The sequence below is a fragment of the Lates calcarifer genome, linkage group LG11, assembly GCF_001640805.2.
Source record: "Lates calcarifer isolate ASB-BC8 linkage group LG11, TLL_Latcal_v3, whole genome shotgun sequence".
Taxonomy (NCBI): Eukaryota; Metazoa; Chordata; class Actinopteri; family Centropomidae; genus Lates; species Lates calcarifer.
The window spans coordinates 13,715,977-13,739,871 of record NC_066843.1 but is presented as its reverse complement, the minus strand read 5'-3'; the positions used below and the strand labels follow the sequence as shown (position 1 = coordinate 13,739,871).

The following is a 23,895-nucleotide window of genomic DNA, read 5'->3' as shown; positions in this document are numbered from 1 at the left end:
GTCCAGCAATCAAATTCATCGATTCTATTTGCCTGTGGGTTGTGCTGAGTCACACGAACCTCCAGTCTGTCAGTCTGTTCCCCCCTCAATATTTAAACAGCAGCTGAGGAAAATTTCCAAAATGTGTAAACATCTTAATTAATCTTAAACCCTGACAGCACCAGACACTAAACACTATAGCTGCAATCCTCACTGCAAATTCAATCCACAGAGATGATACAACATTTTTTCAGAGTTTGTGATTTTCCTCCTGTGCTGATACTTCCTGTTTTCTGCATGTTGTGCCCTCACACATTTGCCACATGTGACGTGTAACGTGCCACACATCAAGACCTCTGTCTGTTGGTGCTTCATATTTGTCAAGGCTTTTGGCCACTCTGTAAAGACCCGAACCAATTATTTGCTTATTTGTTCATGTGTTCGACAAGGTGAAAAGCTGAAAACCAAATAATTCAGCAGCTGAAGTGCATGAATTTAAGTTCAAGGAATGTAAAAATGTGCCATTGACAAGAGTTAAAACAGTGAACACATGCTGTACAGAAAAGTCTTGCATCTTGAAGCAACAATTATTCTCATAAAATAACCTAACACTGCAAGAATACATAAAACAATAAAATTGTGAATTAACCAATAACCTTTGTTTTAGTAAAAAAAGCACTTTATTTAATTAAGCAGATTCTCTTTTTTCAGAATGGAATGATATGAAAGATCTTAAGTTGAGAGTGCGTCTCCTTTGGAGATGAAAACAATTTGAAGGCAAAATGAATAAAAGCTGACATTTTAAAAACTCAAAATGAGTTGAAAGTGCTCAGTCCCAGCCCAGCTTTGTTGCAGAGGCGTGGGAAAGAAGGCCTGGCTCAGACTGCTCCAGGTCTGGGCAAAAGCCAACTGCAGACCAGGTTTACATTTCTTGCCAAATTATCATTGGCAATAGATAAGGAGGGCACTGCTTTAAAAAAAAAAAAAATGCGCCAACCTTCTACAGTAGAAATCAAAGAAAAACATCAGCAGCATCCTCAACCTCCAGTTACTCAACCGTACAATGTGTGTTGTTCCTTCCTATCACTTTGAATAGGTGGAGCGAAGCTGAGTTTGAGAAGGAGTGTTGGGCAAAGTGGTCAGCACAGGCAGTCCTTGTAGATCATCATTGATGTGTGGGAGTGGTTTCAAGCAGTCATTGTGCTATAGCTTGATGGTGCCAGTGGGCAGGCTACTATTACACAGTCTATAGTAGCGAAGGTCATTCACCAGACGCTGCACACTCTGAGTGAACGAAGGCAGGTCCTTGAGAGAGAGAAGTTGAACAGTAAGATTCATTTACAGAGGAAACATGAGTTGACAATGGTGCAGAGTAGACAAAAACATTCAACACACATGTACATATGTGTATGTGTTGCTCTACCCCCCCCCCACCCCGGTTCATGAACCACTGGTCTGATGCAATGTATGTGTCAACAGCCTGCAAAATACATTGCCATGGTAACCCATTAGGTAGAGAGAATATTTCATTCTTACCTGTTCAAGCTTGAAGTTGCGTGCAAGAACAGCTCGTTGGCTGGTGTCTACACCCTGGCAGCCATTGAGGAACTCTGGCATGAAGGCAGAGTAGAAGGCATCGAAGTCGACGGAAGCCATGTTGTAAATAGCGAGAGTGATTTCCTCCTGAAGGAGGTCGTGGCTCTTGTGCAGAAGGACCTGCAGCAGCACGTTGATGAAGTGGAACAGCATCGAGGTCCGGAAAAGCTTCTATTGCACAATAAAAAACAAAGGAATAAAAACGTTTCAAGTCTGTACATAGGTTACAAAGACTCACTCCAACCAGTATGTGTGCATAAAGGGACGTGTCTCAATAAGATATGTATCATGGACATATTACGCAAGAGGTTTGGTTTAATTCTGTGCACGACAGACGGACGGACTGTTGCTTTAATTACACAGGATCGAGTTTTTTCTTTGTTGTGACTCCTGGTGTGTGTGGGGGTGTGAGTATTTATGCTGATCTGGGTGTCACTGGGTGTTTTCTGTCCTCCCAATTACTAACTAGATTTGATTTGCCAAAAAGGGTTGCAAAGGCCAAAAGAAAAAAAGACAGCTCAGGTTACAACTAATGCATTTTCACAATTAACAGAGGTACATGTGAAACTTGATACAAACAGGAGCTACAAAAGAGCAAAAAAGTACAGCTGCAGTTACAGTTTTTGCCAGTCCGTGTCTTTTTTATGCCTGTCGCAGGTGACAGGTCATTGGAGACAGAGACAGGTCTTAATGAGTTAACAATGCTGCCCCGGTTAAATGCTACACATCTAAAAACAAAGACACTGATATAAAAGCTCAACTTACTCTATGATACAACTTGTGCTTGCTGTTGAGTGACTCCAAGTAGGAGAGATTCTGCTTGAAGATGTGGATGTCAGGCTGCAGGAAAGACTGTCCAAAAGCCTGAAAAGAGATATTCCAGCAGAAGTCAGGAAATGAAGAGAAACTAGATTTAAAAATGACTTTATCTGTATGTTCCACATCTAAAAAAGCTATTATTGTTTGCACACACCGAACAGGAAATTGCTGTTCAAAGGACACAGCACAGATTTATCAGTCTATTCAAACAGAATATGATGACAACTGTAGCGATGTGCATGCACCCACCTGCATGGCAGCTGCGAACTGGGCTTCATTTTCCATGGTATCTTCAGCAGCTCCTCTTTGGACACTTGTTAAGACTGAAGTTTTAAAGAAGTACCTCCAGTTTTGGTGAAGTATTTGGTATAGCAACTCAAACATCTCTGCCTTGACGTCAGGGGAAGACCGCTGTCAAAGACAAGAGTTTCAATGCACCCCATCACAAATGACAACCACATGCAAATTTTAGCATTTTAGGTCCTAGCAGGCTAATCAATCTAGATGAAAAAACAACTCCAGAATGAATGTTAACTTTGGACAAGTGACTGCCAACTGACCTCCGCCACCACCGGGTAAACCTGCTCCATGCACAGAGAGAGGATGCTGGGTAGGAAGGGCTTGAAAGCTTGACCAGGCTCTTGCACCACCACCTGCAGGATTTTCAGGAACTTCTGTACCACTCTACACCCTGCACTGCCCTCTTGCAAAATACTGGCTGCCAGCTGTTCCCTGGAGCACATGTAAGTGACATTACACTGATTAGTGTTGAGAGTGACAGCAGCATTCCAGTGTATGCCCCATACCATTTAAACCTTGATCCATCTTGACAGGATATGATACTACAGTGAACTACGACTAATAAAAGTAGCTAATGTCTACAAAGATTGTGGTGAACCAAAAGTTTGTTTTTTTTTTACCTGGTGAACATGCTGAGGAAAGTGTGGATGATCTGTCCTGTGAAGGCAACACCCATCTGGACTCGCAATGCCTGAAACAACGTCAAGAAGAAGGCGAGCATCTCATCCGTCACATCTGGGAAAGAGAAGTGACAGTTAACAAAGCTGACCTTTTGTGTTGTAGATAGTTGAGATCTTCAGAATTTATCTTTTATTAATTATGTCAATTATTATTAACTGCATTTTGTTGCTACATAACATTTATGTGCAGTCAGAGCTTTATACTGAGTCTCGGACATAGGACGCTTCTTTAAGTGACATCCAAATATTTTCTTTGATGTAACCAATAGGATTTCAATTTTCAAGTAAGCTTTGACATCCAAGTGCACTGCTGCTTGCTGCACTGGTAAAAAGCTAAGTCTTTAGTAAGGAAATAAAGAGACAAACAGTAAGAGGTTAACACAAGATGTTTGTGAACTACTGTATCATCAGATCCAGGCTCCTAAACTGTAATTCTGTCCACTGGTATTTTTCTGTTCTGAGTCAAACTAGCTGCATCTATAAATGTCAGTCGCTACAGCAGCTATGATGTCACTAAGTTGAAAAAAAGGCCAAGTTCTTAAATTGTATAATCATGTGGATTTGGTCTGTTGCTATAAGCACTGTTATCATCTTGCCTACACTGGTAGGAGGCAGAGAAACACCCACGTGTTTGCCCAATACAGTGGGATAGGCCTCAGTCCTCCTGTGACACGGTAAGTAGGTCGACCTTGATCAAATTTTTAGTTTAACTTGAAGATGGGACACATCAGCTGTAGATGAGATACTGACCTGGCTGCTGAATAAACACTGGAAAAAGACTGAGCGACACTTGGACTGACTCCTGAAGACTCTGGTAACAGATCTGACGTGATTTGGTGGATTCCCCAGAGATGCTGTCCACTATGTCTCTGAGCACAGGAAGGGTCTGCTGTATCACTGCTTTCACTGGAGGTAGAAAAAACATGGTCGGAAAACACAATTAGAGTGACAGGGTGTTAGAATAATCAGACAAGGAGTAACAGAAAACAAAAGACAGAAAAAGAAATACTGACTGTCACCCAGAGCAGGCTGCCGTGGAGTTATGTTCACCGTCCCTCTTAAAATACGATATTCTCGCGTGAGGGCTGCCAGTAGGCTGGCATGGTTGCTGGAGCGTGTTTGCCATTGTTGCTCACTCTCTGGTAAATTCGGCCACGGGAGCAGCAGCATGTTGGATAAAGCTCTACACACCAACATGTGCGCCTGTATGAGCAAGCACATGCACATAAAAACAAACACACACAGAGTAAGGATTTCAAGTATTTACGACATTTCAAGAACTTAAACCTAAAATGTGAAAAATACCATGCAGATAGATCAGCTTTGCTATTAATTTTTTTTTTATTACACAACCAAGTCAATGAATATATGCAAAATAAAAGCAACAAACAATTACCTCTTGGAGAAGTCTGCGGCTCCGATTCTCTGTAGTAATGAGGTTGAAGATGTTCTGAACGGCTGGCAAAGTGACCAAGAACACAGGCCGCACTGTAGATGTGATGGAAACCATCAGATGACACGCTGAGAGCAGCAACTTTTCGGGTACCTAGAGATAAAGACAGAATTTAAGTGTAAGGGAAGAAGAATCATTTGCTAACAGCACTCTCCAGCCTGTGGTTTGCTTTGTCATGTGTGCAAGTAACCATGAAAAAAATAAAATACAGAGCTATATCAGCTAATTAATCTGTAATACAAAAGATGTGGATTATACAGATACAAATACCAATTTCTGAACCACTGAAATTGTGCCATTTAAATATAATATGCATTTAATGCAAGTAAAATTCAAGTGAGGGGAACATTAACAAAAAAGGAGTGTAAAATGAACACAAATTAGCTGCTGTGAACACAGGCTGAGCACTGGTTAATATTTTACATATCATACTTCCTCCTTAATCAACCACTGTCTGAACATGAAACCAATGCCACTTTGTAGATTAAGTATTCACGAACTTCCATTTTTTAAATATTTGACCAATAATTGAGCAGAATTTCTTAATTTACCCAAATTATAGATTGTGTTTAATGCTTGTGTTAAACTGCAATCAGATCATCTATCAATATACTGAGACACGTATGCTTTTGGATCAGTTATCACTGTTAACAAGCATAAGAGACTCGGTTCCCTAATTTAAAGCAACATGTTTGCGCTCCCCTTTTCATCTGATAATCTTGACAAGTGCATCATGCAATCTGAAGAAAAAAAACACCAAAAAAAACCCTGTATTCTCCATTCTCCATACACCTGATGCCACTGCTTGAAAAAGCTGGAGTTTGTTTGTGTTCACTGGGCCCATGAGGCTGCAGCTCTTTACTACGCTTCACTATCTCTAAGTGCCAGGTCTACTGCTGCCAGGCCTGACTCGTGTCTCTAGCTGAGGCCTGAAATTCACTTGTGAGTCTGTATGCAGTAAATGACTGTAATTGTTGACAGTTGACTTAAAATGCACCGCAGAATCAGCTTTCTTGAGTGTAATTAGAGAGAGAGAGAGAGAGAGACAAAGAAATTTAGAAAGAAGCTACCTTAGCTGTGATGAGTGGGCTGCTGGCATCTATTGCAGACGTGATGAGGTTGATGAACTGGCTCTGGTTTTGACTGTGGACTTCACTGTAGAACTGTGCGAGCCAATGAGAGTAGGCTTGCAATGCAGCAAGGGCCTGTGCATGTCTGTAACAAACAAAACATCACGCAGACTCAAAACATAGTGTGGGGAACTAAATAAAACATACTTGCTTCTTCTTCATAAAGCTTACCACCAATTTGTTTTAAATTTGCATTTAGTCAACTTGTAAAGTGCTGTGAGAAACACAGCATGCAGATTTGTCTTACATTTTTATTATACAAATGTGAAGTTGCTCTAACAACACAGTGCAAACAGCAACTGTGGCTTTTCAATGCCTGTTAAGTGTCTAAATGCCCACAAACATTGCAACTGTTCACACATAGTTCCCCTATCTCTGGTCAGTGACACTGTGCTCAATAACAGAACAGTATAGTCTTGTTATTTGTAACCAACCAGTCACAAGTAAAGGGTTAGGGTTAAATTTTCCTTTAAACATGTGATACTCACACGTCAATGAGGTCTGGCTTTAGCACAGAAGGCACAGCGGTCTCCAGATCATAAAGGCTGGTCTGAGACCCGTAGCAAGTCACTTCAACCAACCTTGAAAAAGAGAACCAAAGAGTTTATTATGATATTTTACTCTTTCAAAGAAGCAAGTAGTCATGAGTAACAGAAAACAGCTTCATTACTTACTAAATAATCATTTAAGTAGAATAAAAAAAATCTAAAAACCAGAGGCCAACTTGAGAGTGAGCGGAAATTCAGAAACACTGACAAATATTTGAAACAATACTACTTAGTAGGTACAACAACTCCTTTTTTTAAAAAAATGTTTTGGATGAGTAGCAGAGCACAGACCTCTCCACCACTGCCAGGGCATCACTGAAACGTGCAGCAAAAACTTCCCCAATGAAATGCTCAGCCAAGCGTCCGACAGCTTGAAGAAGGGAGCTGAGGTCCCTGAGAGAACAGTGAAGTCGACGGCAGTCATTCTCTGCAGTGATATTGAGTCTCCGACCTGAAAGATGACAGATCATTCAAATGTTTTAATCTGTGGAATCAGCACCATTCAATATGACTGTACCTAAAACAAAAGACATGAGGTGAAGCGGAAAAAATATTTTAAAAATAAAGGAAAAGCTTGCTTACTTGTGCCAGTGGTGACAATAAACTGTTGCAAACCCAGGTATACGTCCAAATTTTCTTGAAGGACTGGAAACTTGAGATAGAAAAGAGGAATAAGGAGGCTGCCACCACACTTTTCTCAATCATAAAACCCACATCCATTTGAAAATAATTTAGTTTCTTTTGAATATTCTTTAAATTCTTTTACTTTTTAGTGTATAAACACATCACTGAGGAGAGCAAACACACAACATGCACAATACTGGGGGAGGGGGAGATAGTATCTTAACCTCAGAACCCAAGAGCAAGTTTACATGTGATCAAGAAGACATAATCTGTTTGGAGGAACTGGTTCCAAACAGGAACCAGTTCACACGGTCATATTTCACAGTTTTATGAACAATAAAGCATTTTAATAAACATTGTAACTTATCTCCTGGTCTGTGTTCTGTTCTAGTCCGACAAGTTATTTACACCTAAACTAAATGAAATCTTTTGCCAATACTGAAACTGTTGGATTATGTTACACTTTCATATGTGAATATTAGTGCTGAGCTAGAGAAAATAAATTGGCTATCTCGTGATAAATATCATCTGAATTGACAGTCTTTTGTAAAGGCAAAAGTGAAACTCATGACGCGTCATTTCATACGAGAGGTGTTATGTTCACAAAACCTGTTGGATCTGTAAAACTGCATCAACCTACTTCGACAGCTTAGCGCGTGTCTGTTGTCAGTTTAACACATGTTTCCACAGTTAAACATAACATTATACAATTATTTCTGTTAGGAGATTAAACGGTTGACCACAGCTATGTTTGAGCTGATGAACAATGAGCTATAACACACCTCAGGCAGCCAATCAAGGCCAGCTGGTGTATTATAATATTCAGGAGCCAGTATTACTGCTTCATTTTTTTTGGAAAGCTATAGTGTGCAAAACATGTTTAAGTGTTTTAAAGCTATAAACATTTCAGAAAAGTGTTCAGCTGCAGGTAATTTGCTCAAGCTGGAATTCTAAAAAACAATTCTGAATTCTGTTTAGATGCTAAAAACATTACTATGTCAAGGTGACACCAACAATGATCTCTTACCAACGTGGAGAATGCATGGGATGGGAGCAGCTCCATCACCTTGGCAACCACCTCCAGACTCTGACGCAGGTACTTCTGCCACTCAGTCTGTTGCTATAGTTACCAAATGAAGGAAAACATTCAGACTTTGAGGTGAATGCTATAAACACTTTTATCCTAAAGGGGTTAAAATGCTAATAATACGATACATTTTTGACCTCTTGTGGGTACAAGAGATATGCAGAACATATAAAGTGAGAAGAAATACACTGTATGGTAAAATGTTCTTACATCATCATCCAGAGTTTCATCATCCAGCTCTTCCAGCTGGGCCTGATTGTATCTGAACTGTATGCGATTCAGGACCTCCCTTAACAGAAGAACTAAGGCATCTTTGTACCTGTCCAACAATACATTAACAACATATCACACATTTCAAACAGAATGAAACAGTATAAAATAAGTAACAACACATCACACATTTTGTACACTCAATTGTCTATACTGTATATAGTTGCATTAATATGAGATCATTAATAAATCTTAATTCACTGGGTGTAAATAGGTTTTCTGAGTCACTTACCTATTTAGGACACTGTCTCTGTCTGCTAGTCTGCTTTTGATTTTGGTTGTTAGAAAATCCAAAAACACACTCCAAATATCCAAACAGGCAAAGTAGCCTTCATGGGTAGGCTGAAAAAAAAAAAATCAGAGAGGCAAATTTGCAGGAAACCTGTAGAAATCAACACCATGCGGTGTACTGCATAAACAAATGATCAACAAAATTAGCATTACCTGGTTGAATGTGTACTTGAAAAGCAGGGCAAGAAACTCTACAATTGGAAACTGAGGACTAGACTCAATCCGCCTCAAGTGAACACTGACAAACAGGCGCAGAAAATCTGTGAACTTTTCCAAGTAACTGCAAGATGAAACAGAAAGCGTTAACAACACAAGGCATTAAAGTCACCTGAGACATCTTGCTGTAAGAAGTTACTTCACATGGTCTATACCGGAACAATAATAATAATATCTCTAAAACCAAGGCTGGGTTACCACATTGTCAGAGAACGTCACGTTACTCAGCCCTAATTTCCGTTGTGACAACACACAGTGAAGACAGGTCATGGGTTTGCACAAACTACATGACCACTCAAGAAAATATCCAGCTTGTCTGATAAGGTTTGGGATGTTACAGATGAGGTGAGGTGATGAGCTGAAGCTCAGTGACCGTGTCTGGCACGGCCAAATTGGCCATGCAGTCTGCAAATCACCATCTTGCCTTACAAAATTTTAGGTCTGTAGTTTCTGTTCAGATGTTTCTAGAAACTGAGATTGTAATTGCTACCACATTAAAACTTGAAACTGATGTTGTGTTAAGTCAACAGTCAATACTGAATAGATAAAAACCAAACATACATACACACAAACACACATGCACACATAGGTGGAAGGAATAGGTCAGAATGACACACGTGACAAAGCTGATGTACATGGCTGTATGGAACCAGTGTAGGGAGCAGCAGTGATGAAACAAACACTGTTTGGAGAAATGGACTACTAAAAAATACTACAGTGCATCTTCTGACTTCTGCTGACATGCTGAAATTGTCCGAGTAAAATACTCGCTCTCATCTGTAAACACTTGCGCATGCACAAACAGCAGTAGAGTGAGCCATACCTCTCGTCAAGATCCTGTAGGCGGCTCTTGACTGTGTGAGCGTTATTCTCTCGTGTTAGCCTCTGCAGGAGAAAGAAGGTCTGCTGGAACATGCGCAGCAGATACTCCTCAAAATCCATTGGCACACAGTTCTTTGACACGAGTTCATTGACACAGGTCATGGCGAGTACGCCAAGTCGGGCACGGTCCACCTTGATGCCCTCACTCTGCTGTCCGTTTCTCCCTCCTCCGTTTGAAGTTGGTGGCATTGTCCCTGGGTTAAGCTGCCCATTAGAAGAGGAGGAGTTGGAGGAGATGAAGGATCCTGTCTTGGCCTTTGTCTGAAGATCACAACCGAAACGTGCAAAATGGAAAATGGATGCCAGCAGGGTGGGTGTAATGCTTGTGGACAGAGGGATCCAGCTGAATAGGTGGGCCAAGCACTCCAGAACGAGACAACAGAGCTGCTGACTCTCACTGTCCAATGCTGCCATGGGCTGGCAAAGCAGCTTTGAGTACTGGCTGCCCTGAAACAAACTGCCCAGCAATTCCACTGATGGATAGAAGAGACACAACGTGGTCTGGTTAAAGCACAACAACAAACCACTTGATCAAAATGATTGCTGTAGTCACTGTTAGAGACTACACACAAGCAACAAATGTTCCATGATTATAACCACATTAAAATTAATGCCATTTTAACTAACTAACGGACAATTTACTCACCACTTTCCCCTGAGGTGGGTGAGGGAGGTGGGGTGGAAGCTATGACACTGTGCTTGTCCCAGTAGGTCTCCAGAATACCTGTAAAACAAGAGGTGATACCCAGTTACCCACAAATACTGCAGGTTTTACACAAATACATTTGCTCTGACTGGCAGCCTGACTCTACTTCTGATTTTTTCTTACTTCAAATTTGCTTTGTCAGTTTTGCCACAAAAAACAAAACAAAAAAGAAAACATAAAGACTGAATTTTGCAAGTCAGATTTAAACCTCGTTAGCTGGTTGCACCATATGTGGTTTTAGATTTTCTGTAGATGTGTGAAAACTAAACTGGATTTCAGAATGTCCTTTACATCCCTTGTAATGTGGCATGTAAACAGAGAGCATTGTTACCTCAACCAGACTGCAGCACAGTCACTGTTACATACACTCATGTGCATGTATCAGCTGCCACTTCTGCACTATAACCAGACAATGCTATGGATTGTAATGGATCTCTTTTCTGCATCTTGCATAACCTGCTATTTTGTTCCTATACTGAAAAAATGCACTTTGACTGGACCAGCAACTACACCTTAAAAAAATCTGTTTATATCAGGAAATCACATTTGCACAAAATATTAAGGCTTGTTCTCACCTGTCAACAGTCCAAGCAGTGTTGGTACCTGCTCCAGCAGCAGTTTACGCAGTTCATCTTTCCTGGCGACACTCAGGTCTTCTCGAGGACATGCAAGTTCCTCTGATGTGGTTTTCAACATCACCAGCCCCAACTGAGCCAGAGCTGGGGACTGGATCAACTGCCGTTCACAACATATTGACAAGTCAGGGCTTAACACGGTGTGGAGGTCTATGTAATTTTATGACCACCAAGAGAAACTATGGTCTTTTCTAATCAAAATGCTTTTTTTGGTAACATGTTCACTGTAACAGAGGCTATGGTTTTCTTAATTCTTAGTCAACCTGTATTTATGAACACATCAACCAGCACCCAGTTCCTGATGATTAAAACACTTGCACAAAAACAGAAACAACACAAGCAGGGCTTACCTGAAGGGTGTTTGTAAAGAAATCATGGTAGAACATTGGCCAGTCCTGGCGACCAATGTCTACAATGACTTTACAGAGTTTGTTACGGATGAAATAGGGCACCGATTTGTGCTGAGCAAGTAGGAGTTTGGGCAGACAGCTGCGAATCTCCATCTTGTCTTGTGAAGCAACACCAATCCACATCTTATTCACGAGGTTCTGAAAGTATAAGGCAACAATCAGCTGTCAAAAGCTGTGTCTTAAGGAGGCGACAAATATAACAATATTTTGTAATAGTTCAGAAAGATTTTTTTAAAATGATATAGTGCCCAGTGAAAATCTTTTGACCACATCTTCCACTAAAAACACAATGTGACAGCACCTCAATCTAAGCATACTTATCTAAGATATGCATTAAATGAGTGAAAGTATGTCATCTGAGGTCACAGGATGTTCAGTTTTTTATCTCATACAAAGTGTATTACAGAAAATTAGCCCAACTGCAGAATCAAAGTGAGGAAACAGGAAAACAGAATGAACCAAATTCTCTTCTCTGTGTCATATGTTCAGTACCTATTAAGCAATACTTTTCTCTGTGACACTCCTTGTCTTATTTTCAGAGCATAAAAAGGTAAAAAAGGTCCTAGGTGGTACTATAAACTGTAACTACATCTCTCCCACCCACAGGACTTACTTCAAATACTGTGAGGCTGTACATCATTACATACTCATTCCGAGTATTGGAAAGGAAGAACAGGCAGTGGCGCCACGCTCCAGTCTGCTGTGCAAAGTTATTCAGCAGCTCTTCTGCAGAAAAAAGGAAGTAGGCATGATCACTGACAGAGGTACATGACAACGTAGTACTTCACTCGCAGACGGACTGAAAGTAATGCGTCACAACACAGGAAGTGCATAAAAAGTGACACCAAAAAACACTTTTAATAAAAGCCAAATGATTTCAGGTCATATTAAACACTCCGCAGTGACAAACGGTCATGGTCACATTTCAATATGTTGCTCTGCAATACATTGTATTTCAGTATATTGCAGGATACAGTACATTTTATTAAGGGATCCAGACTTGCTAAGGTAGATATGTGCCAACTATTAAAATACAAGGACATAGTAAATAAGGACAGAGTAAAACATGGGGAAAAAACCTTTAACATTTGAGAAAACATCATGTGTATCATCTAATCAAACAACAAGATAATCCACAAAGTGCTCTATTTCACGTTGAATAAAACATGCCTTCAAATTTTAATAGGATAATAAACTGCAGGTTGTCAAACAGGTTTCTTCAGATTTAATTTCACATTTTCTCCTCTTCACTGTTCTAGAAACCAGTTTTGTAGAAGCACAAACTTGACAATACCTCTTAGGCCATGCCCTTACATCTAATGTGCAGGGGCAGGCTTTATAAGACCAAACTTACCTATTTCTCTCTTTCGCTCGTTGGTTGTGCAGCTGTGAAAGAACTCCGTCATAAGGCTCTCGAGTGCACGCAATGACGCCTCCTCTGAAGCCTAGTGGATAATAAAAGGTAAACTTAAACATGAAATACACATCTATACCGTCGACTTAACAATATGTATGATCCAAACAAGTGACTGCATAATTATCCAGCCATTAGCACGAGAAAAATCATACTAAGACCAGTATCTGTCTATTTGACAGATAATTTCAGTGGTGTGCATGCCATGCATTACACATACACATCAGATGCTCAGAGCAAGAAACCCATTGTCAAAGTGATTCAAGTACCTTGCTTTCATTTATGGGCCATATATACCAAGCTCCTCTCCATGAATTTGTTCATAGAGAATACCTGTGTGTATGTGCAAAATACTTCAACATGGAGACCTGTAAACTGATTTAAAGAGAACACCTCTGATAAATTTATAAGCACTCGTAGGTGTATGTACCACCTTGAACAGACAAATCACTTTGTGAACTGGAAACATATCTTTACATGTTCATGCCTGCACATAGCTATAGTTGGTCATTGCACATGTATCACTTACATGCAGTGAACAATTTAGCATTTTCTCAAAGAAATATAGACTTGCTTATATGGTTCAGCAATGAAGATTGCATAAGAATTTCAATCTTGGGCAAATAAATTATAAATCAAGTTGTAACTAAAACATATCAATTGTGTTTTATCAACTGCTGTACTACGCTTTGACAGGTGGAGGAAGTTGGGCCCTGTTGGGCAAAAAACAAGAGATAGCAAATTGAGATTTTAAAGGGCAGCTCCTGTGGCAGGCGGGTCTGAATTCCTCAAATAAGCCACAACTTGCCGAGGCTTAACACTACTCAAAGCAAATATTCGGTTTTGCAAGATGGGCGTCTTGTTCCGTGAAATGGCTTAACGAGCTGTCACATCCCGTGAAATACCTGGCCTCTCACAAACCGTTATGTGACTTATCACACATACAGCACCGTAGTGCATTCTAGCATACGCTATTAGCTATTATGTAAAGATATTTAAATACATTATCACCATAACGTTATGTTAGGCGTTCCTGCTCAAATATACGAATCGAAAGCTCTCTCACCACATTAGCTATTAGCAAATAAAACAGGAAGGCTGCGTATCTAACAAGGTAAATAATAGGCGTTAGTTTATACTTACCATGTTTAGCAGGCTCAGATGCTTTCTTCAGTTTACTTAGTCTCGGGTTAATTACAGTAATGAGCCAACATTAGCTACCTGACTAGCCACTTCTGTAGCTAACGTTAGCTAAGGTGTTGCTGGCTAACGTAACCGCAAAGGGGGTTCATCATGCTCTGCTCGCCTGCTTAGGTCGATACTTCACAAACAACTAGCTAGCAAAAGGTTGACGTTGTTGACTGCTTACAATGACGACGTTAAACACTGAGTCAAATTTACCTGGCTCAAATAAAACGCGTTTTCTCTTACCAAGTATATAGGCTTAACATTGAATCAGCTACCTCGAATCGGTGGGTTAGCTGCATTGTCGTATGATTCCATTTACCGTTAAGTTAAATATAGAAATCTTGTTTTGTGGGACATCTAACACTGACACTAACGCCGGAGAAATGTGCAACGTTAATTAGCTTTCTATGTCAACCGTTTCGAGGCTAAGTTACCCAGTGGCTAACGTTGCAGCGGATGGCTAACTCGCTAGCCTTTCTAGAAGGATGAAGGCATAATTTTCGTTAGCTTGCTGTCAAACGTAGACATGCTTCCAGGGCTCTTGGTCACGACAACTTGCCTTTACCGTTTGTATTTTTAAAGCGGGTGAATGTGCACACCTAAGTTATATATCTGACAAATTTGCAGTAACACTAAATACATAATACTATGCGCGCTTGTTCCTGTTATTCCCCTTTTCAATGCTTAGGGCGGCTCAAGATTATAGCTAGCCTGCTGGTTACAGGGTTCGCTTCGCAACTTCCTCTTTTGCTGCAGAAATCAACCAACCCAATTAGTTTGTGTCAAGTCAGTCACAATAATAAAAGCACGATCTCCGGTCATACTTTCAAATAACAGCACTGTTTTTTATTACACAAATACTAAAGACAAAGTTCTAGTGTATCACCATCAGTGTGCAAAAAAAAGAAAGAAGAAAAAATAAGCAGCAAAGAATTGTCAACTCAAAAAGTCTTGTACGTATTATATATTTTAAGCCCTATAAGCATTATGCAAAATGCTCATATAACATTGTCTTTCTATTACAATAGAGCCAGCCCACACAGGAACACAAACAAATAATAAAACATGACTGTCTCACAATAGGATAAAGTTATATGAATAGAAAAAGACAAGACAAAGGAATAAATAGAATACTTTATTTCTCTTCACTCTACATTGCACCTTTCCTGATATACACCATCAAGTTTAGTGTAATTAGTTATATAGAGCTCATTCCGATTATCCCCAAAGCTCTCCAGGGCCATATTAGTAATTCAGCATTTGTTTTAATGATTTATTATGAACAGTATCTATGACTGTTTACAACTATGACTTAAATAATAATAATAATAATAATAATAATAATAATAATAATAATGATAACCACTTCCAGAGCCTGAAGAGCCACATTCCACACTTGCTTTCCCCAGCTCTAAGCAGGCTCTGACCATCACCCACAAAGCATTTGTTTAGTTCCTCCTACCTGTGCAAAACAAACTGCACTGTGGAATACAAAATTTCTTCTGAAGTTGTCTAATCATATGCAGACCTAAGAGATACTAGGCACTCTGTGACATATGGTTAACACAACAAAAACAACTGCAAATGATACAGCATCTAAAAGCTTGTTCACCCCAGGCAGATAGTTCCCATAAAATGTACAGGTATCTGGAGGCAAAGGTGTGGTTTTCCTTTGTTGCCAACAGAGATCCTTTCTCAGGAATTTCTGGTTCAAAAGTGGTTGAAGACATTGCTGATAAATGATGATGATTTAAGAATCTGTTAAAAGTGTAGAAGAGACTGGGGGCACCCTGACAGGCAAATGTTTAGGGTGTGCACCACATGGGCATGAATGTCCTGAGCAGCAGGTCCCCGGTACAACTCCCGACCAGCCAAACCATTCGCTGCATGTCATTCCCCTGCACGTTTTCCCTGCATTTCTTGTCTGTCTCCACTGTCACTATCAAATAAAAACATAAAAGCCACAAAATACTTTAAAAAGTGTAAAAGAGACAGAACTTGTACTATAATAATTCCATGATACCATTCAAGTAGGTCAGAAGACCAGGGACATCACAAAGTTTCAAGTGGATCATTTCTCCTTGGTCAGTTCATTGTCAGGGTTGCTATCCATGACTGTGAGCTTGTCATTTTTCCTTAAAGTGTGCTGTCTTTGTGCTTGCATGTTATATGCCCAGGCTCTCTCCACACCCTGGCCCTCAATCCTGCAGGGTTTCCAGTCAGGAAAGGGAAAACGTCCTGCCACAATTAAGGCATCATCAGGAAGCTCAGCTTGCAGCTTCTCCTGCAGCAATGAAAGCTAGGAACACAAGAGCACAATAAAAAATGAGAGCAATTACAGTAATTTATTGAAACTATGCATCTGACCGCAACAGCTCCTCAACCACATATTGACAGATTCTTCACAGATTTTTTCTAGAATTTCAAAAATATAGTAAGGCCATGACTCTTGAAGTTGTAAACTCTTGGGTTTCTTTTAAAATGTTGCAGCCACATGTTGCTTATACTGTATTAAAAAACAATTTAGGAGCAAGGTTTCTGCTTTTCCATAGTAGAAGAACAATTTAAGAATTAACATTTTTAAATAGTTGTTGCTATTGATGTGATGTGACTGAATCATGTATTAAAACCATTCCAGAAATGTAACCTGACATAAGGGTTTCCTGTTTCAAAATGGTGACAATAGTTCCTGTAATGCGTGCAGGTGACCCATCATTGCCTCATCTCACTTGGCTCTCCTTCTTTATTTCTGCATTTTTTACTTGGCTTGGCTGTGTGCTACATTGATTGATGATTCATGGTTTATAGGTATCTCTTCATTGTGTTACTTACCACGCTAGGAGCCAAAAACACTGTGACATTCTTGCATTCTGTCAAGTCGACCTGCAATGAGATACAATGTGAGATGTAAACAAAAACGAATAGCTTTCTATTTTCTTTCTACAAATAAGCTGTGATATCTTAGGGTAAGGTGACTGTGCACCCACCACCAATTAATTAAATAAAAAAAAAAACTAGCAAAAAGTCACTTAATATGTATTATCTATTAACATATTTGATCAATTCATGTCAGTCTTTGCAAATAAAAAACTCTTGTCAGCAATTTAGATGAAGGGAGTCTGACTGAGTCATTCTTGTTATCTCCTTTTACTGGGAGTGAGGACATTTCCACTCAAATTATCATGTTGTTGCAATAACATATTGTTTCCAAGACCAATTACAATAATGCAGTGAAATGTTGTCAGTTAACTGTGGCTGGTGTAACTTGCAAATCTGAGCAGAAGTGTTACTAATGCAACAAATGTCAAACCTTCCAGAGATCTTCCCGACGGTACGACACTTTTCCACGATGGCCTGCTCTCCATGCATGAAAGTGGGAGAGGCGAACAAGCCACGGGTTGAGCTCATAACCAACAGCAGGAGTGAAGCCCTGCCGATGGGCTTCCAAGACCTTTAGGGTTAAAAATGACCACAGTCAAAACCCATTGTTCACCAATGCAAGACAAAGGACCCCACCTATCCAGCTTATACTCACAATGCGGCCATCACCAGATCCCAAATCCACAAGGCCTCCCTTTCGACCTCTCAGCAGTGTCATGACATTATCTACTTGAGCTTTGCTGGCTGGTATGTAGGGGACCTGGAAGAGATTTTTAAGACCTTCTGTTAAAACAATATGATGTTTCTCAAACCTTTTTAGTGGTACGATTGGAACAACCAGAGTTACATCAAGAAATTTTAAAACATACCTGCAGTCTCAAAGGGACTTTTCGGAAACCTGGTTGGAGGATTCCCACCCACATAGCATATACAGCAAGCCCAGTGCCAGCAGCTATCTGAGCAACACCCCATCCTCCGAGGTGCCCTGACTTGAGCTCGGCAAAGACCTCATCTGGTGTGTTATCATCCATTCCTGCATGAAGTGTGTAGTTTAAAATCTAAGTAAATGTAATTATACAAAATACTAAAACTGACAGGAAATAGGTTGTAAAACTCTTACAGCAGGAACATTTCTTCTTTATTTCTGTATAAAATAAATGGTATAATAGTAGAAAAAAATAGGGCTTGGGGTCTCAAAGACCAAATATCTATGACCCCTCTTTCTCTACACAGTTCAGAGACTGTATGTTTATTGTTGATTTGATTTAAGCTTTTTCGATCTAGCCTAGAGTGTGAAGTGTAATGTACGTTTTTATTACCGGTTATTACCTAGATACCTCGGTAACAGGTTATGTGCTGTACGTTGAGGGTCACATGCATGCAGTTATTTGTATCTAGCTACTTTCTGTGAATGTAAGAACCGACTCGTTCATTCATTCATTCATAAATCTTTTTGACCTAGCAGAGCTCTGTCGTGCACAAACAAAACGTAACAACAGTTCTTATATTTAAGAAATTAACAATAAACGTCTCATTGACCTGTGGCAGTGCGAGCGGACACATTTCCCCGAAGGATCCGTCCGTCTGCGAAATATTCCGTATATCCGTGAGCTTACTCATATTAGTTCCGCATATGTGACGCTGACAACATGTGTCCATGGGAGGATAACAGGGAATCACTCTTTATCTCTACTATTCGATTCCTGCCATATTATACTCATAGGTTTATTTGTATGCTGTCTGGTTCCTGTAATTAATTTTATATAAAACATTCTGTTAGAGAAAAGCAAAAGTAAATAAGCATTCTCCATGTATTTGTCAACTGGTTAAAATAAAATCATTATTCCATATGAATACAATACTTTTATTTGAATTAGAACAGACTTCCATGGAATAATAAATTATCATCATTTTCTCTATTTGTTTTTTTTGAAATGACTGAAAACTGGTCATTCATTCAACCACCATCCACATGCTCCATTTATCAATTTTTTACCTTAAATTTTTTTTTGTTTGTTTGTTTTTTTTTTGCAAAAAGTACATGAATTTGTAGTATCAAAAGCCTTAGTATCAAAATGTAATGGCCAAAACCCAGCTTATACAGAGAAAAAGTAATGTCCATATTCGAGTGGCCTCTGAAGACTTGAAGGGGAGGTATCCCTGTCAGTCACTGTCTGCATCATCACTGATGATCCCCTGCAGGTTGGCCCAGTCCGAGGGTCTTCTGCGCTTTTTGTGTGTATTTTCCTGATCACTATCAGAGCCGGAGTTCAGAGTGCGCTGATATGTAGGAGACGGAGGGTCGTGTTGTTCCTGCCTTAATGCGGCTCCGCGTGTAGGACGACCTGAGGGAGGTGCAAAATGAAAAACAAAAGTGAGTCACTTCAAAATTATTGACACTGTTGATCGATAACATCGCTACTGGTGCACTGTGCACTGACCACCTGGTCATCAACCATATCTATGGGTACTATCACAGTGTGTAGTGTATACAGCATCTGTGATGCATGCATGTTTCCCATTGGAGAAACCAGTAAATGTCTACAATTCTTTATTTGACTCAAGCACATTATAATATAATAACACACAGTCTTAACTCATAAATCATTTTACAGTGCTAATTGTGAGAACATCCACATACATCACATTAAAAATGTTTTATTTCTAGAATCCTTATTGAGAAATGTGTAAAATCATCTCATTATTTTCTGTTAATACTACAATGAAACAAAATAAATTAGAAATATGCATGGTACTTTTGAAGAACAATTAAGTCTACTAGTAATTTGAGTTGATACTGCACAGTACTGCATTTTAACGTGTGTGTTTGGAATGAGAAACTGCATGGTTTGAACCAACAGCAAATTGTGTTTGTTTTTCTTTCCTTGACCAATTAATTATTGTAAGAAACTCTGCATAGCTACTACATAACAACTGTTTTCCACCAGGAGACTGGAGGACACAATAACAGATGGTAACAACCAAAAAGAGACAAATAATTACCTTTTGTGGCGAGGATGTTGCTGACATCAAGATCAGCTAGTTCCTGAGCCTCCTCTCTCTGCATTCTGATTTTTTTGCATTTCTTAATAGTTGGGTTCCCTGTGTGATAAAAAACACATATATTCTTGCAATTACTTAAGCTCATGTTTCCTTCAGTTGACCAAATTATGACAGTTGTAAAGAAAATTGTAATTTCACACAGTTTAAAAATGTCACACTGCAGTTTTACAAACTGACAAACTACCAGGCTTTTGTTTTGGTGTTGATAATTCCTTTTTATGTTACAAATCAAATGTATTTTACTATATAGCATTTTAACAAATGCAGAAAAATGGGCAAAGCACACTATGGATGTAGGTGCCTGGTTAATTTCATGGCAGCCTGGAAGTTTTTTCTCATGTGTGTATAGTGCGTGTGTCTTCTGGTGACATGACAGATGAGGTCAGGGGCCTCATATATCACTTTCATTTTTTACCACCAGAATCAATAGTAAAACACATTCACGATACATGCAAGGCAAAAACCTATGACAAAAAAAACAATAAATCTGAATTTGGGACTCCAAAAATAAGCAGTTAAGGTCAGAATGTGTTGTCTGTTAAAAAAAGTGAACATATTCCCACTGACCCTCGACACCAAGATCTTCAAGCTCCTTCCTGAGAACAGCCACCATGGAGCGAATAGAGCGACAGTCACCGAGGAGCTTCTTGTAATTCTTCTTCACTCCACAGAGAGCAATGAAGCGTTTGAGCCTCACAACTGTTTTGTTGTCAACCTGCTGTGGTCAGACAGGTTGTGAAGAAAAGATGCAACTGAATTCAACCAACCATCATAACACATCACCTCAAAATACTGCTGACTAGTCACAAAGCTTGATACCTCTAATTCTGACCCATTGACTCACCTTTTGACTTTTGCTGCTCTTTCCTTTTTCCACTGTTTTCTTCTTTTTATTATCTTGTTTATTTTCTGTCTCACTCTCCTGGTCATTGTCCAAAGAGGGGAGTGACGATGAATCTGAGTCTGGGTTGTTATTTTTCTTTTCCACCAAGGCTTTTTCTTCTGCAAAACACAACAGGAAGTCATATGAAAAAATGGTCACATTATAAATCAATAAACACTTCCATATATGGGATGTGCAAGTATAAAGCTGCCTTTTTCACCTTTCTCACTGTCATCTGAGGACTCATTACCGTTGACTTTGTCACTCCTTTCTGACTCACTACCTGTGTTGTCAGTTTCATTCTCTTTACCACTCTGTGGTGTTTTCTTTCCTGGACTTGCACTGCTGCTTCTCGTCTCTCCATTTTTTGTAGTATGTCCTTCCTTTCTTGTCATTTCTTTTGGACTGTCTCCGCAGTTACTCTCATTCCCTTTTTTTACTGACTCATTCATTTCTTCATCTGAAGATTCTTCACTGATGATCTGCTGTTTACGGTTTCCATTTGTTTTTTGCTGTGATTTTTCCACCTCTTCTTCTTCTTCATCCTCAGATCCTGATTTCATTTGGTCTTCCTCTTCACTCTCCTCACTTCCTGTTTTGCGGCCCTCTTCATCCTCAGACTCTGTCGTTAATCACACAAGAAAAGACGAAACATTTTATGGTTTACAAAGAAACAACAAAACTCAGACAGCTGCCCTCAATGTGCCAACCATAATAGTTTGGTTAAACGTGCAACAGCTGACCTGCCTGAACTGTGGCTTTGGACAAATGACTACTGGTACTGTCAAAATAACCCATATACACTGTACCCAAGAAGGTTTAGATAAACCATAAAAAACACCTTCAAATCCTACTTGACCAACGACTAGGCTGAAAAAGGACAAGATTAATACTGTCTGTCTCCTCAGTGAGATATCTTCCATTGCTACTAACATGGTTATGTGTCTGTATCTCTGTGCCTTTGATGAAACAAGCACATAATAAAGAAATAATAAGCTACTACTAGCTTGCTGCTTTATGTTGCCACTATACTAGTATTGCCAAATGCACAAAATGACGCTCCAGGATATTTCTCACAGAATAACTGCGAGGTAAAACATACTTCGATCATTAAACTTATAACCACCTCAATGCATTTCAAGAAAATAACAAATATAACCAACCTGATGATGAGCCTGACTGATTTCGGCATTTCTTTGCCCTGGATTCATCTTCATCTTCTCTGTCATTCAACACCTCATCATCTTCCTTTTCTCTCTTCCTTTTGTTTTGGGGCCTCTTGGTCTCCAGCTCACCTCCGTCACTGTCATTGTGCTAGAAGGACAAAAACAGAAAAAGAAAAAAGAAGAAAAAAATTAAAGATGATACAGCTCTAAAAATGATCTGCCTAGAAAGATTTTAAACACTTAATGAAATGTAAACTGTATGGGAAGAATTCAGATACCTGCATTTTCATCAGTTCCTCTGCAACCACCTGTTTCATATAAGTTTTGGCCTCTGGACTTAATGATTCACGTCCCACCCACGCCAAATATCGTTTTTTCAAAATTCCTACAGTCAGTGAGCTGGAATAAGACATCAGAAGGATTACATCAATGTCTGACAGTAACAGGCATTATCACTTTGAGCCTTTGTGTGCATTCAAAATATTTGTACAGAGAGAGACTGAGATCTGGAGACTGGGTGACTATTAAATGCAACATTTACAGCTAACACATACAGGTAATAAAGATGAGTTTGTTTGTTTTTTTTTTGACTGAATGAATGAACTCCTACATGGATACTATTAGATACCGAATTTCAAATGATAGATTTTGTCCTCAAAGTTGATTGTGTCCTTTTCAACCCCAAAAATGTCACTACAAAAATCAGAAACAACATTACTTAGCACAGGAAACCAAGAGTTTGTAACTTTGGGGGCAGAACTAAAGGTTTTGTGGATTAAACTATTTCTGATAGGATTTCTATTCATGGGAGACTATTTATTATGTAGATTTGTGCACTGTTTAATATGTAGACAAATATCTATGGTATTGTTTTGTGTATTTTTCTTTATCAATCAGGGCAAAACAGTAATTTTTTTTACTACTTCCAAAAAGTAGAGAGAAACTTGCCAACTACTTTTTTTCGTACCACTGAAAGATACCACATCTGTCCAGCAGGTGGCGTTTAAAACAAGTAGCACATACGCTCCAAAACACTACTACAATGGCAAATACAGCTCTCACTTTAGTAGCTAGTGTTCAGCAAAGCGTGTGAAACAATTCATAGTTAGTTTTAAGCCTCACGCGTCTCGTGTAGCCAAAGTTTGTTGACAGCGTCGCGCGGGATGACAAAACCATGACACTGTTCACTGTCAAAGTGCGAAACGTGTGAATGTTATCCCAACTGAGGTGTTCGCGTTTACCAGGCGACATGCAGCTAGTTTGCGGAGGATAGTGAGCAGTGGATGTATTCAGCGTAATGTCAGCGCTCATTCCCGCTTGTACATTAAAGCGTCAGTTAACCGTTAACACGCAGCATCAAAGCGCACACGTCTCTGTTCTTACTACACAAACAACACTTGGTCAAACACACTGATATGTGACTGTACCTCAGGTCTGGCCCATCGCGGAGTTCACCACACACAAACCTGCGGATACTTTTAGTCTCTTCCTCCGACACCATGGTTTCTTACCTCTGGTTGTTTCTATTTGGCGGCGAAAGCTGGAAGTGACGTTAGGCCAACGCCACGCCCTTTCACAATACAAACAAATTATAAGAACTTGCGCAACTTCTAATTACTGTAGAAAGTAGTAGTTTTAAATTTTATTAGAGAAATCAAAAATATATTTAAACTAA

General features: G+C 39.6%; 3 protein-coding genes across 4 annotated transcripts; all 3 read right to left on the bottom strand.

The window, feature by feature from the left end:
• Positions 1 to 535: 535 nt before the first annotated feature.
• Positions 536 to 14,977, bottom strand: xpo6 (exportin 6). Its single transcript, XM_018672725.2, has 24 exons — positions 14,184 to 14,977; positions 12,981 to 13,071; positions 12,240 to 12,352; positions 11,567 to 11,764; positions 11,157 to 11,316; positions 10,522 to 10,599; positions 9,817 to 10,348; positions 8,931 to 9,057; positions 8,719 to 8,828; positions 8,427 to 8,535; positions 8,157 to 8,249; positions 7,088 to 7,157; positions 6,797 to 6,956; positions 6,446 to 6,538; positions 5,898 to 6,042; positions 4,771 to 4,920; positions 4,388 to 4,577; positions 4,125 to 4,280; positions 3,315 to 3,429; positions 2,955 to 3,126; positions 2,644 to 2,805; positions 2,341 to 2,439; positions 1,516 to 1,746; positions 536 to 1,284 (listed from the first exon to the last, which is right to left on the bottom strand). Exons 1-24 carry the CDS (start codon positions 14,184 to 14,186, stop codon positions 1,183 to 1,185), a joined length of 3,459 nt encoding a protein of 1,152 aa, XP_018528241.1. The 5' UTR covers positions 14,187 to 14,977; the 3' UTR covers positions 536 to 1,182.
• A 373-nt stretch (positions 14,978 to 15,350) lies between these two features.
• Positions 15,351 to 18,810, bottom strand: antkmt (adenine nucleotide translocase lysine methyltransferase). The gene is made up of 6 exons (XM_018672718.2): positions 18,648 to 18,810; positions 17,978 to 18,141; positions 17,764 to 17,868; positions 17,539 to 17,679; positions 17,061 to 17,111; positions 15,351 to 16,527 (listed from the first exon to the last, which is right to left on the bottom strand). Exons 2-6 carry the CDS (start codon positions 18,137 to 18,139, stop codon positions 16,300 to 16,302), a joined length of 687 nt encoding a protein of 228 aa, XP_018528234.1. The 5' UTR covers positions 18,140 to 18,141; positions 18,648 to 18,810; the 3' UTR covers positions 15,351 to 16,299.
• A 148-nt stretch (positions 18,811 to 18,958) lies between these two features.
• hirip3 (HIRA interacting protein 3) lies at positions 18,959 to 23,785 on the bottom strand. 2 transcript variants are annotated; one of them, XM_018672697.2, is made up of 8 exons: positions 23,648 to 23,785; positions 22,499 to 22,619; positions 22,218 to 22,368; positions 21,275 to 21,676; positions 21,016 to 21,173; positions 20,739 to 20,889; positions 20,112 to 20,210; positions 18,959 to 19,453 (listed from the first exon to the last, which is right to left on the bottom strand). In XM_018672697.2, the coding sequence occupies exons 1-8, from the start codon at positions 23,719 to 23,721 to the stop codon at positions 19,272 to 19,274; spliced, it is 1,338 nt and encodes a 445-aa protein (XP_018528213.1). In that variant the 5' UTR covers positions 23,722 to 23,785; the 3' UTR covers positions 18,959 to 19,271. The 2 variants fall into 2 exon arrangements, with proteins under 2 accessions (XP_018528213.1, XP_018528222.1); XM_018672706.2 differs by having other exon boundaries at positions 20,739 to 20,886; positions 23,648 to 23,736.
• Positions 23,786 to 23,895: the final 110 nt, after the last annotated feature.